The sequence below is a fragment of the Oncorhynchus mykiss genome, chromosome 6 (assembly GCF_013265735.2).
Source record: "Oncorhynchus mykiss isolate Arlee chromosome 6, USDA_OmykA_1.1, whole genome shotgun sequence".
NCBI classification, from domain to species: Eukaryota; Metazoa; Chordata; class Actinopteri; order Salmoniformes; family Salmonidae; genus Oncorhynchus; species Oncorhynchus mykiss.
Genome location: NC_048570.1, coordinates 25,154,913 through 25,170,594, shown reverse-complemented (window position 1 = coordinate 25,170,594; position 15,682 = coordinate 25,154,913). Strand labels below are relative to the sequence as shown.

General features: G+C 40.0%; 1 protein-coding gene across 1 annotated transcript in view; it reads right to left on the bottom strand.

The window, feature by feature from the left end:
* Positions 1 to 8,464: 8,464 nt before the first annotated feature.
* LOC110525590 (solute carrier family 15 member 4) overlaps positions 8,465 to 15,682 on the bottom strand; it is a 46,748-nt gene continuing 39,530 nt past the window's right edge. Inside the window, exon 9 of the mRNA XM_021605838.2 lies at positions 8,465 to 11,149. Within this exon, the coding sequence (XP_021461513.1) occupies positions 10,983 to 11,149 (167 nt within the window). The 3' untranslated portion in view covers positions 8,465 to 10,982. The remainder of the gene's footprint in view (positions 11,150 to 15,682) is intronic.

Sequence of the window (15,682 nt, the reverse complement as noted above, 5' to 3'; positions counted from 1 at the left end):
GATTTTTCATTAAACTTTCAAAATGTCGACAAAACTAAACACGCTAGAAAAGAGGGGATCTTTTTATGTTGGTAAAATGATAATAACCGTCATATCGAAGTAAATTTGGAGTCACGCGAGGTTGTGTGATCCTCCAACTATTGTTCGTCAGGAAAGCATGCAGTTTATTATGCTAGTTTAAGAAAAAATATACGTTATGAACTTCATAGGATGGTGAAAGTGCAAGGGGACGCATGATTCTTCTTTCTAATAAATATCAAGGGTCTTATTCTGTTGACATTATCATCGACGCTTGGCAAATAAAAACAATCTCATCATGTAGGCTATACATGCGCTCTAGCCAACTGCACAGATACCATACTGTATCTGCGCCCTGTGCGCTGTTGGCTAGAGCGCACCTGTCAATAACAGTCGGCACACTCGCTATATATCACACACATTTATGTGAGAAAACAAGAGTTGAAAAAGTGATGTTTTATTTGGTACATGGGAATTTAACCGCACAAGGTACATTATTTTTATGTGCACTACGTCATCACGCACAGCTTTTATCAACAATTACATTTGATGGAAACACACATCTGATGGGAAAATGCAGATTTTAGAATATTCACATGAAAATATGTCCCCAAATGGACAGAAACCTAGCTATTTACATTTTTTATCTGATTATCTCGGGTGCTATCCCCCCTCCTTTGGAAGGAGGCCCATGTGCTCCCTCTCCACAAAGGTAGATCGATGCATTGCACTCTATGTTTTGAAAGCCCTCCTGCATAAACTTCTGCCATACCTTACTTCATTGTTAACCTGTTGACATAGGAGATACAAGATCTGGTCTCAGGGTTGGCTAACTCTGGAGATCTCTTTAATTTTCACCACAGGAGTCTGCTCAGGGGAGAACAGCTCATAATAATGCGGAAACAGAGAAAACGGAATGGCATCAAACACCTGGAAACCATGTGTTTCATGTATCTAATACCATTCCACCATTCTGCTCCAGTCATTACCACGAGCCCGTTCTCCCCAATTAAGGTGCCACCAACCTCCTGTGATCTCCACGAGTTGGGTAGATCTGCTTTTAACAGCTGTTAGGGAATCTTTTTACTGAAGAATGTGTCTGTTTATGATTGTGTTTTTCTTTTCATGTATTGTTGTGTATAATAACGTGTATTTTAATGTCTATCTGGATGTGCAGTTTAATGTGTATGTTGTATTTTGATATGTATTGTTGTGCTAAACAGGGCTCATCTGAAAAAAAGAGACCTTGGTCTGAGCATCGACTCCCTGTTAAAATAAAGGTTAAATAAAAGAAAGAGCAGCTGCCAAGTTCAGCTTGCCGTTCCAGTCTAACCATATTTTATTTTACAGATGGAGCCCTGGGGAACTGCAGACAGCATTGTTAAAAAACACAACCCTGGTGCCTGAGCCAAGTAGCTGTGCCTTGTAAACAAAGTCTCCCGCCTGACCTGTGCACCTCAATGGGATGACAAACAACAACATTCCCCCCGCTCCCCACCCCCTGGATCCACTACAGAAAATAGCAGTGATGACTCAAACACCCAACGGCAATGAAAGATTGGCTGGCAAAAATCCTCCAGCTGTAAGATGAGGGGTGCACCCAACCATGACATATAGTGAGGCTGGTTGGAAAATGTACCACTCCAAGACCTGGTGGGACATTTTAAACCTGTTTGAAAACAAGTGAAGGTCACAAGGCCAGAGCGATATACCGCTGATGATAGCAGCAAGCTTTGTCAAGGCTGAGGAAGATTTTTATATTTTGATGGGACACTGGCTGTATGCCTACACAAACAACCCTGGCAGATAATGACAAATCTTAGCAATACGTCCTGGTACATACAACATACCTGTAAATATGTTTTTCTGGTTTTCTGTTCACATGCCTGGCCAAACTAATGTGGCATACCTTAACGCTCCCCTGCCACACACCCCGGTGCTATGGAAACCGGCACTGACAGTGACAAAACATGCTGTGGTACTGAACAACAGATACGTGAATAATAACAACAACAGGTTAAAGAAGGATTTTTAAGCCTTGAGACATGGATTGTATGTGTGCCATTTAGAGGGTGGATGGGCAAGACAAAATACTTAAGTGCCTTAAGAACGGGGTATGGTAGTATCCAGCCAACTGTGGGAAGCATTGGAATCAGCATGGGCCAGCATCCCTGTTGAACAATTCCGACACCTTGTAGAGTCCATGCCCCAATGAATTTGAGGCTGTTCGCAGGGCAAAATGGGGTGCAACTCAATGTTCGTTACACTCAGCGTATAAACCAATGATGTATATAAATCATTGGTATAAACACTAAATGACTGGTGTATCATTATTTTGACCAATTAGATCAGCTCTGAAAAAGATCTGATGTGATTGGTCAAAAGACCAATTAGTGGAAAAAAGATCCGAATTAGAATGCCTGTGTAAACACAGCCTTTAAGGCTCAAGCAATTAAAAGGTTTTAATGGTCCCAATAGCCTATCTCAATGAACAACATGTGAGATAATACCATCTTACTCAATAATTACAACTGCAAGACTCAATTATCGTTAGTGAGGGTGTTTGATAACAGGGTTGGGTAGGTTACTTTCTAAATGTAATCCGTTAGTTACTAGTTACCTGTCCAAAATTGTAATCAGTAACGTAACTTTTGGATTACCCAAACTCAGTAATGAGATCACATTCCGTTATTTTTTAGATTACTCTCCCTTTAAGAGGCATTAGAAGAAGGCAAGAATATATGTTACCAATTGAACGACATCTATTGCAGGATAAATCATGTTAAAGTTTACATAGCTGGCCATATATGGATGTTACATTTTACTTTATGGGTTGGTTATGTAGGCTTCTTCAAACCCATCGCTTTCTCCTACAAATAATAATACGATTAAATTATATCTTTACATTAAAAACCAAAGTCTATCAGAATTCCACTCATTCCAATAAATGACTGGAATTCATAAACAACAGAGTAGGGCTGGCTAATAATTCCTTAGTTTTGGGGTCATGCTCAGGTAAAACACAGAATCTTGAATGAGTAGGTGTGTCCAAAGGTTTGGATGATGGAGTGCTGCATCAGATGACCTGGCCTCCACAATCACCCGACCTCAACCCAAATGAGATGGTTTGGGATGAGTTGGACCGCAGAGTGAAGGAAAAGCAGCCAACAAGTGCTCAGCATATGTGAGAACTCCTTCAAGACTATTGGAAAGGTTTGGACACACCTACTCATTCAAGAGTTTTTCTTAATTTTGACCATTTTCTACATTGTAGAACAATAGTGCATACATCAAAACTATGAAATAACACACATGTAATCATGCTGTAACCAAAAAGTGTTAAACAAATCAAAATATATTTTATATTTGAGATTCATCAAAATAGCCAGCCTTTCCTTGATGACAGCTTTGTACACACTTGGCATTCTCTCAACCAGCTTCATGAGGTAGTCACCTGGAATGTATTTCAATTAACAGGTGGGCCTTGTTAAATGTCAATTTGTGTGATTTCTTACCTTTGAGCCAATCAGTTGTGTTGTGACAAGGTAGGGGTGGTATACAGAAGATAACCCTATTTGGTAAAAGACCAAGTCCATTTTATAGAAAGAACAGCTCAAATAAGCAAAGGGAAACAACAGTCCATCTTTACTTTAAGACATGAAGGTCAGTCAATGTGGAAAATGTCAAGAACTTTGAAAGTTTCTTCAAGTGCAGTCGCAAAACCCATCCAGCGCTTTGACAAAACTGGTTCTCATGAGGACCGCCACAGGAAAGGAAGACCCAGAGTTATGCCTGTGTCAGAGGATGAGTCCATTAGCGTTACCAGCCTCGGAAATCGGCAATCAACTGCACCTCAGATTGCATCTCACAGTGTTCAAGTAGCAGACATCTCAACATCAACTGTTCAGAGGAGACTGCATGAATCAGACCTTCATGATCAAGTTTCTGAAAAGTAACCACTACTAAAAGGACACCAATAATAAGAAGAGACTTGTTTGGGCCAAGAAACACAAGCAATGGACGTTAGACCGGTGGAAATCTGTCCTTTGGTCTGATGAGTCCAAATTTGAGGGTTTTAGTTCCAACCGCTGGTGTAATGGTGTGGGGGTGCTTTGCTGGTGACGCTGTCTGATTTATTTATAATTCAAGACACACTTAACCAGCATGGCTACCACAGCATTCTGCAGCTGTACACCATCCCATCTGGTTTGCACTTAGTGGGACTATAATTTGTTTTTCAACAGGACAATGACCCAAAACACACCTAGAGGCTGTGTAAGGGCTTTTTGAACAAAAAGAATGATGGAGTGCTGCATCAGATGACCTGGCCTCCACAATCACCCGACCTCAACCCAAATGAGATGGTTTGGGATGAGTTGGACCGCAGAGTGAAGGAAAAGCAGCCAACAAGTGCTCAGCATATGTGAGAACTCCTTCAAGACTATTGGAAAAGCATTCCTCATGAAGCTGGTTGAGAGAATGCCAAGAGTGTGCAAATCTGTCATAAAGGCAAAGGGTGGCTACTTTGAAGAATCTCAAGTATAAATTATATTTAGATTTGTAACTTTATTGGTTACTACATGTGTTATTTCATAGTTCATGTTTTCACTATTATTTCACAATGTAGAAAATAGTAAAAAATAAAAACCCTTGAATGAGTAGGTGTATCCCACCTTTTGACTGGTACTGTATATACACTGCTCAAAAAAATAAAGGGAACACTTAAACAACACAATGTTACTCCAAGTCAATCACACTTCTGTGAAATCAAACTGTCCACCTAGGAAGCAACACCGATTGACAATAAATTTCACATGCTGTTGTGCAAATACAATAGACATCAGGTGGAAATTATAGGCATTTAGCAAGACACCCCCAATAAAGGAGTGGTTCTGCAGGTGGGAACCACAGACCACTTCTCAGTTCCTATGCTTCCTGGCTGATGTTTTGGTCACTTTTAAATGCTGGCGGTGCTTTCACTCTAGTGGTAGCATGAGACGGAGTCTACAACCCACACAAGTGGCTCAGGTAGTGCAGCTCATCCAGGATGGCACATCAATGCAAGATTGATGAAGGTTTGCTGTGTCTGTCAGCGTCGTGTCCAGAGCATGGAGGCGCTACCAGGAGACAGGCCAGTACATCAGGAGACGTGGAGGAGGCCGTAGGAGGGCAACAACCCAGCAGCAGGACCGCTACCTCCGCCTTTGTGCAAGGAGGAGCAGGAGAAGCACTGCCAGAGCCCTGCAAAATGACCTCCAGCAGGCCACAAATGTGCATGTGTCTGCTCAAACGGTCAGAAACAGACTCCATGAGGGTGGTATGAGGGCCTGACGTCCACATGTGGGGGTTGGGCTGTAAGCCCAACCCCATGCAGGATGTTTGGCATTTGCCAGAGAACACCAAGATTGACAAATTCGCCACTGGCGCCCTGTGCTCTTCACAGATGAAAGCACGTGCACAGTTCACACTGAGCACGTGACAGACGTGACAGTCTGGAGACGCCGTGGAGAACGTTCTGCTGCCTGCAACATCCTCCAGCATGACCGGTTTGGCGGTGGGTCAGTCATGGTGTGGCATTTCTTTGGGGGGGCCGCACAGCCCTCCATGTGCTCGCCAGAGGTAGCCTGACTGCCATTAGGTACCAAGATGAGATCCTCAGACCCCTTGTGAGACCCTTGTGAGACCGCTGGTGCGGTTGGCCCTGGGTTCCTCTTAATGCAAGACAATGCTAGACCTCATGTGGCTGGAGTGTGTCAGCAGTTCCTGCAAGAGGAAGGCATTGATGCTATGGACTGGCCCGCCCGTTCCCCAGACCTGAATCCAATTGAGCACATCTGGGACATCATGTCTCGCTCCATCCATCAACGCCACGTTGCACCACAGACTGTCCAGGAGTTGGGAGGATGCTTTAGTCCAGGTCTGGGAGGAGATCCCTCAGGAGACCATCCGCCACCTCATCAGGAGCATTCCCAGGCATTGTAGGGAGGTCATACAGACCACACACACTACTGAGCCTCATTTTGACTTGTTTTAAGGACATTACATCAAAGTTGGATCACCCTGTAGTGTGGTTTTCCACTTTAATTTTGAGTGACTCTAAATCCAGACCTCCATGGGTTGGTAAATTTGATTTCCATTGAAAATTTGTGTGTGATTTTGTTGTCAGCACATTCAACTATGCAAATAAAAAAAGTATTTACTAAGAATATTTCATTCATTCAGATCTAGGATGTGTTATTTTAGTGTTCCCTTTATTTTTTTGAGCAGTGTACAATTTACAAGTACAAAAGTAGATGTAGCAAAAACAGATGTCACACTGGCATAAATTATTTGGGAGACAGGTGCAGGAATGCGTAATATGGGTTTTTATTACACCCATTATGGTGTGCCTTATAAGTGCATGGGGACAAAAAACAAAACAAACAAACAAACACGTAACAAAACACAGGGTTGAAACCCAAAACACAGGGTTGAAACCCAAAACACAGGGTTGAAACCCAAAACACAAAGTTGAAACCCAAACAAAATTATTAACAATGATTAACACCCGTAATCATCTGAGCAAACCACAATGGCACGAAAGACAAAACACACACCAACGGACATTGTAACAATAATGGACAGCCCAATGGAAACCAAAGGACACACTTAATACAAATACTAATCTGTGGGAATATGGGACAGGTGTGCGTAATGAAAGTTCTGGAGGGATCTGTGACAAGATTGCTACTTTAAGTCTATCAAAAGTGTGTGCAAGTTTGAGCATGTGTCCATTAGGTCAATAGAAAAATGTTTTATCAGCATTTATCAGGTGCTTCACTATATCACATTTGACAAAAAAATCATACAATGATGGAAAGACCTGTGTGTTGTCCTTGTTAATGCAGACAGAGAAGAGCTCCAACTTCTTAATCATAGCCTCAATTTTGTCCCGCACATTGAATATAGTTGCACAGTCCCTGTAATCCTAGATTCATCATGCAAGCGGTCAGTCAAATGAAAATTATGGTCAGTAAAGAACTTTAAGCTAGTCTCTCAATTAAAAAAAAACATGTCAATACTTTGCCCCTTGATAACCAGTGCACTTCTTTCTGTATGTTGTAAAAGTGTTACATGGTCACTGCCCATATAATTGCATAGTGCAGAAAATACACAAGAGTTCAGGGGCCTTGCAGCAAGAGCCTCTCAGTGGATGCTGCAGTGTACCCAAGTGGCATCAGGAGCAACTGCTTGCATGAGCGTTACCACTCCACTATGTCTCCCTGTCATGGCTTTTGCCTCATCAGTACAAATACCAACACGAGCAGTAGCTACGCTTGGCTACATACGGACCGTTTGTGGAATTCCTGCAAGAGAATAACGGTTAATGTGATGGAATGTTCATTATTTGACTAGGCTACCTGTATTTGACATTGAGTTGTTATTTCGCTGAACAATAGATGGTTTAATTTTATTTTTGGTAGTGAAACGAGGCTACTCAGGTGAGAAATTTAAAAAATATATTATTTTTTTTTTTAATTACCCAAATGTATAGCCCCGTTGTTTGAAAATGTGAAGAAAACAAAATATGTAAATGTTTTTTGTTAAATTTGATTCACATTTTTATTTGGCGTACCCCTGGACGGCATTGCGTGTACCCCAGTTTGGGAATACCTGGTCTAGATAATGAATAGAAATACACAGAAACAATTGACTCATAAATAGCTTACAGCACGCCAACTCCACTGCTTTGTAAAGCCTGGTCTATAAATCTGACCTAAACCCAGAACCTCAAAAGCAATATCTCAATTATTCAGTATTTTTCAATGTTATCGCCCTTCAAGACTTCCTCCATACCCACTCATATCTGCCAAAAAGTAATCTTGTGAGAAAGAAGCGGCCACACAGCTATAACCTGGAGGCATTGTGTTAAGTTCAAACATCAAGCTGTCTGTTCTGACACGCTTGTGTGGTCTGAATCCAACCACCAGACTCCATCTAATTTACTATACAGGAAACAGCCCGGAGTTGTTGCCTCGGCTGTAAGGCCTAAGCATTAACACATGATTTGTGGGGACGTGCCAATTTCAATCCCAGTCTGATGAAACATGCATTCGCCTCACTGGAAATGCTAAATTTCACCCATGAGTCACAATAAGAGCTCTGTGTTATGCAAACTACTCTATGCCAACCTGCCAGTGGGTGTCTCCCATGTCCAAGAGGAATAACAGGATAACAAAGGACTGGAAGAGGCTTACCGTAATCGATAAATAATATAACCCTGACTATGGCAAATATATGCTCATGCTACCATAACAGTTAACATACAGTTGTAAAACATACAGCATCAATATGACTAAAATGCTTATGGTTTGTTATTTACCCATCTTTAAAATAGACGTCAATCATTACAAGTCCTAAAGGATAAGCAATCTCAAACAAAGTGTTTCCTTTAGAGAGTCGAATGTAGAAAAGACCGATTTTAATATTTTATTAGCAAAAATAACCCCACAAAAAAACATTCTAAATACCAATGCTCCAGCATAATTAAAACATAATACATTTTCAGAAAATGTTTCTTCAAAAGCTGTTAAGTTGACACAAAAAATAACCACCATTCATCCAACAAACACTATAATAAAACAGCCAAAATAATGTGTTAGTAAATGGTTTCAATGTGTTAGCTAAAAAGGTCAATTCAAGCCACCAACCTGAGAATCTGTAAACAACTGTACTTCATGAGATCTCAAAGACAGTTTACTAACTCTTCTAAACAATTGTATTGGTATTCTTTAATAATTCAATTATTCTACCTCCCTTGAACCCTGAGTAGATTTTGGTTTGTAAAATACTTTACTTTCAGCTTGAACGTTTTGCACTTAGGTCTACTGTAGGTAAAGCAAACCTGCAGATCGCTCCTAAACAATCAATTGTCGGGTAAAGGGAAAAAAAACACATTGTGGATCTTGCTATTTAACAGAACATACATTTTGTAGTGCCAGAGTCAACGATTAAAGAGCTTTGACTGGAGTGAAATATACCAACTACATGGAGTGCTCTGAACATTGTCTACCATATGATAAGTACACATTAGTCACAACCCCCAAAAGCTACAGCATGTAGAAGTCCATAAGGACACCATGTGGCGACTACAGACATTCATTAACACATCCAAATCTGAGGCTAGACATTGTCAACAGTCAGACTAATACTGCAAATTAACATTTTCATCTTAACCGTCACCCCAAGTGCATAAAGAAACCAGTAACTCTAAAATTGTGGTTCAGTTTGAACTAATGTCAACTTAATGAAAACATTTACTTTCACGATACACGTTGTTTTCTGCTGCAGCAATCACAGAATAACACGACATTGTGCCATTGCTGGCTAGGGATGATTATTCTGAGTAAATGATGATGGTAAATATACCTAAATGGTTTTCAAGTTGAACCAACTGGCAATATATACATTTGTCATTATTTTTTTTGTAATCATATTAAAGTTTGATTAAATCATTGCATAGTCAAAAAGTAGTAGTCTAAACGTTATTCATGGATTTAGCAGGCACGTTTAATTAAAGAAATACATTTGATATTTAAGTAACTCTAGATCAACGGCTAAAAGACAAAGTGTATGTATACACAGTGTACAAAAAATGTGGAACGCCCGCTTTTTCCATGACAGACTGACCAGGATCCCTTATTGATGTCACTTGTTAAATCCACTTCAAAATCAGGTGTAGATGAAGGGGAGGAGACACGTTAAAGAATGATTTTTAAGCCTAGAAACAATTGAAACATGGAATGTGTATGTGAGCCATTCAGAGGGTGAATGGGCAAGACACAATTGCCTTTGAACAGGGTATGGTAGTAGGTGCCAGGTGCACTGGTTTGTGTTTGATACAGTCCGCTGTGTGTCAAGAAAGGACATCCAGCCAACTTGACAACTGTGGGAAGTATTGGAGTCAACATGTGGCACACTTGACACCTTGTAGAGTCCAGAATTGAGGCTGTTCTGGGGGCAAAAGGGGGTGCAACTCAATATTTGGAACGTGTTCCTAATGTTTTGTACACTCAGTGTATAAGCAACAGTATGACATCAAAATGAAAGACTGAAAACATAGCTCCATATTGAAAACGCATACAGTAAGAAAAATACAGAAAATAATGGTTAGCAAAAAAAAAAAAAAAAAAAAGTTATATTTAATCTATACATGCCAATCAGAAACAAGTTTATACAAGTAATATAGCAAACACCAAGCCCCTAATCACAATTGAATAATGTCCAATACAGTGTGAATATGGCACAATTCCTCTAGTGCAAATGATCAAAGAAAACAAACAAGAGTACCAACCTGATCAGTCAGTTGATGAAGCCCCAAAGTTTCTCAAAATGGTGTGCCTTGTTTTAAATTGTTCATTGATCTATGGCACCAGTGAAAAGGCCACAGTCATGTAATGCTTACTTATCTGACAATAGGAGTGAGCTATTTGGAATTAATTTGATCAGTTTACATTAAATAATTGGTTTAAATTACATTACACCATTCATATTCAAGGGAACTCTGATCAAACACAGTAATGATGTTTTAAATAAGGTACTGTACAAGAAATATACAAAGATGAACTTGATCTCATGTGAGGGATGTGCGAGTGTACGGTAAAAATATTTCTTTGCTTTGAAAATGTAATAGTCTTACAAACCCATTAAGTAAAAAGAACAAACTCTATCCGGTACCAAATCAAGATTCCCTAAAAACAACGGGTTAGGAGAATTAACATAGCAGGTTAGGAGAATTAGGTTAAGGTTAGGAAAAGGGTTAGAGTTGGATAGAATGCTCTCTTAACCTGCTTCGAAAAGTAACTTCCGGTCATAGCTGTATTGAAGTGTCATGTTTTTAGGGAGTCCAGTACCAAATCAGGCAGGTGTTCTGGCACTAACTACTACAAACTAAGGCAGGTAGGGTGAGGTCAGATGGATAGGGGTCAGTCATGGGACCAAGACGAAGTGATACCCTGCCTCTGACTTCCTGCTCTACTACTCTTCTGTTTGTCGTACTTGACCGACACGATGAGGAAGACCAGCAGGGTGAGGCCCTGGATCCCCGCTAGCAGGAAGAAGTAGTAGTTGAGCTGGGAGTCATTGATGTTACCTAGAGGGAGGGAGGGGGGGGGGGGGGCACAGGGCATTATGACAGAAATCAGTGCAACATCTCAGAAACAGACACCATAAGAACCTGCAGAGAGGAAGAGATGGAAAGAGAAGAGGGTATGATGCAGATGTCATAAAATTGTGAGTCACAATAAGGGTTATTGAAAGAGCAAAACATGACAAACAGCAGTGGTTGATGCAACCTGCAGAGAGGGAAAAAGAGTCAGATGTATGGGAGCATGACCGCAACATCACAAAGCAGTGTTCCACATTAAAGGGATACATACTGTTTATTCAGGCATACAGATGTAGGATCTTAATTTGAGCCCGTTTGCTACAGCAGGAAAATAATCCTGCAGTAACAGGAAAAATTTATTATTGTGTGGATTATAATGGAATGGCCATTTTTGTAGGGGTTGATACATTTTTGGTTAGGGCAAATCAAGTCAAATTTGTTAGTGGAAATTACAAACTTTAGAAGCATTTGTAAAACTCAAATACACCACAGCAACAAAAGTTATAAAATTAAGACCCTACATCTGCATGGGCATAACCTGGCAATGTCACATGGCAACAAAAGTGGTTCTGTTTCCATGTTTAGCTCGCTCTTTCCAGATAAATGAAAGGAGATCTGTCTGAAGTGGCTTGTGCATGAGAAGAAACAGCTCTGTCAAAGTGCAAAGGGAAGCTGCTTTCGTCTGGTCTTATTTACTTATGAGATGTTTGACGCAGTTTGACCCCACACTTCAATGATCATATGGAGGGTATTATTGAGGATCTGGGATTTAAGCTTGAGAAATAACAGAACAGTCTGGACCCTCAGCTGTAAGGCGAGGCAGGGAGTCTCAACACTATTATTAAAGGACTGTTTCCTCAGAGGAACACATACAATAAAAAGCTAAAATCACAATGATGCTCACTTCCTTGTTTGACCTTCACTCTGGCTTAGTGGGATTGAAATAGAAGCTGTGTGTGTGTGTGTGTGTGTGTGTGTATGTGTATTGGAGACACTGGCACAGCATGTCATAGAAAATGTGACAATTTTCAGTACAAACCGACTGGTCAGCAACCCTATGCAAACCATATCACCATCTTGTATCTGTAGTAGTATAGAATTCAAATTGTCTAAGACAATATTACCCTTCGGTCTTAATAAGATAAATTGGCACCCTTCTTTCTCAGTTAAATATCACCAGGCTCCAGTTTCAGCAGTGGATCATTACTAAGAAGCCTCTTCCCGAGGTTTATATTTGCACCCAGCTATTGCAGTCTTTACTTCTGAATGTTGGCACTGCTAATTAGTTGTCCCTATTCAAACAAACACTGGAGGGGATTTCTAAACAAAATCTTGTTTTTCCCCCGCTATAGTTTGACATGAAGGGAAAAGCCGACAGCTGCAGTAAATCCTCCATTTTGAAACTTAAAAACGGAACATTGTCTGACAATTTTGTTGGCATTAGAGAAGCTTTCCACCCCTGGCAGTCTGGTTTACTGGCCTTGCTGTTCAGCCAGAAGCACTTCTAATGCAAATCACAGCTATTCATTTGACGGCTGTTCCAAACCTCTGCCAATAACTGCACATTTTCAGTTTTCCACTCTCCACCTCAGACAACTCCCAGACAGTCCTAGTAAAATTCTTCCATGAGAAATTTCTCTTGGCTAAGAAGCTCTTTGTTTCTTTTTGACCATCTTTACTGAAAACAAATCACAGTAAGGTACTTAATTGTTATGCAGAAATGATTTGATAGAGATAAAAGCGGCTGCATTGGACCTTAAACCATGTAGTTAGAAATGACATACGATTGAACAGCGCTGCCCATCTATGTGAATGTAATTTCACTAATTGAAAACATTTAATCTAACATTCAAAAGGACAGGAAATTTCTCTCCTGATTATACTGGCGACAGTCATTTTGTGATTCTACAATAGGTAAAGCTCCACCAGTGTATCAGTGTAGAAATAGCATGGAGGAGCCAAACACTAAATCTTTTTCCATCTCAGGCCTTGTTCGTTGATGCTCCCCACCTCACTCAAGCTGGGACATGTTTAAAATGTAAGTAAAACACCAAAGAATAGATTCTGACGTAATGTTGAATAATTCATAGGGAATAAAACAGTGTGCACAGAAGGTTAGCACAGGGGGTATGGGTATACTGGCAGAGAGTCTGCGGCTTGTATTTCAAATCGATAGCTGACACTCAGAGTCTGAAAGCACAGCTTTAATTAAACATGGTTGATGGCTGTAACGTCTCTAGGGTATGTGGGACGCTAGCGTCCCACCTGGCCAAAACCAAGTGAGATTGCGGAGCGCCAAATTCAAATACAGAAATACTCATTATAAAAATTCAGAAAATATAACTATTTTACATAGGTTTAAAGATTAACTTCTTGTGAATCCAACCACAGTGTCAGATTTCAAAAATGCTTTACGGCGAAAGCATACCTTACGATTATTTGAGAACATAGCCCAGCAGACAAATCATTACAAACAGTAACCAGCCAAGTAGAAGAGTTACACAAGTCAGAAATAGAGATAAAAGTAATCACTTACCTTTGATGATCTTAATATGGTTGCACTCAGAAGACATTCATTTATTCAATAAATGTTCCTTTTGTTCGATAAAGTCGCTCTTTATATCCGAAAACCAAGTTTTGTTTGCGCGTTTTCTTCAGTAATCCACAGGCTCAAACGCAGTCACAACAAGCAGACACAAAATCCAAATTGTATCCATAAAGTTCATAGAAACATGTCAAACGATGTTTATAGATTGTTTTTAGCCTAAATAATCGATAACATTTAAACAGGACAATAACGACGTTAAAAGGTAACGGTCGTGCGCATGAAAAACCTCTGACACGGCAGGGTCCACTCATTCAGACTGCTCTTACTCCCTCATTTTTCAGAATACAAGCCTGATACAATTTCTAAAGACTGTTGACATCTACTGGAAGGCATAGGAACTGCAATTTGAGTCCTAAGTCAATGGATACTGTAATGGCATTGAATAGAATACTACAACAACAAAAATAAATCCTACTTACTGAATGGATTTTTCTCTGGTTTTTGCCTGCCAAATCAGTTCTGTTATACCCACAGACATTATTTTAACAGTTTTGGAAACTTTAGAGTGTTTTCTATCCAAATCTAATTATATGCATATCCTATCTTCTGGGCCTGAGTAGAAGGCAGTTTAATTTGGGCACGCTTTTCATCCAAAATTCCAAATGCTGCCCCCTACCCTAGAGAAGTTAAGGGGACTGGGAGAGCAGAGGCCAAGGCAGAACTGCAGCTGAATAAATACATGTTGAGGGGAAAGAACACCCCATTCATTGACCTTAACTTAAGGATCGGCGTTCCGTCAATGGGACAGTTGTAAATCATTCAGCACGTTGTCAAGATCGCAGATTTTAGAGAAACAACACGTTGGTACATATAAGTGTCTTATATCGGCTGAAAGCTTAAATTATTGTTAATATAACTGCACTCTCCAATTTACAGTAGCTATTACTGATAAAAAATGCCATGCTATTGTTTGAGAGCTCCTAACAACAAACCACTTCTTCAACACGATAGGTTTGAAAATTCACCTCTGAAGGTTAAATGTGTACTTACATTCTGAAATATTGCTTTGATTTATCATCCAAAGGGTCCTAGAGATAACATGACGTGTCATTTTGTTAGATAAAATCCTTTTTCATATCCTAAAAAAAGGTTCATATAGCACACACGATCGATTTTGTATTACCACTCGTTCAATTTGCAAAGAAAGGAATCTGTCCCTAAACCCTGTTTGAACGAGTCAAATCACGTTCCTATCTATTCCTCAAGAGATCCTAGAAGGTGATAAGACTTCCCTAGGGGTGTAATACATCCTGTAGGACACCATATTTGGTCAGAGAGCGCCGCCTTCATGGCACGTCATCACTTGAACGGCTGTATCGTTGTCAAATCAGGGTCAAACAAAGCTAGCTAGATAGCCAATGCTTTACGGGAGTATCAGGAGTTAATGTACATGTGGTAAAATGTAGGTGCTAACCTTGCACGACAGCATACCTTTTCATTTTGGACAAAAAATGTAAGGATATTCAGAGTTATGAGTTTATGAAAACTGGTTGTTTTGCAAATGTTGAACATATAATATGGCTACTAATACTTGGAAAGTTAAATCAAAAGTCGAAGTGTACAGATTTGACGATATTCTTGCAGAAAAATGTAATATGAATGTGAATGTCTCCCTCACGATTTGCCCAAATGTCTCTGGGTACTTCACACTAAAAATCTTGTCGGTCAGTCATTCTTCAAGTTATCCATCTGAAACTTTGCACATACACTGCTCCCATCTTGTGGACACTATCGGAATTATTTCTCTTGCATTTCAAAGATGGTGGTAGAAAAAGACTGGTTGTTTTTTTCTTTCTATTTTCTTCAACCAGACCTATTGTGTTATATTCTCCTACATTCAATTCACATTTCCACAAACTTCAAAGTGTTTCCTTTCAAATGGTACCAAGAATATGCATATCCTTGCAGCA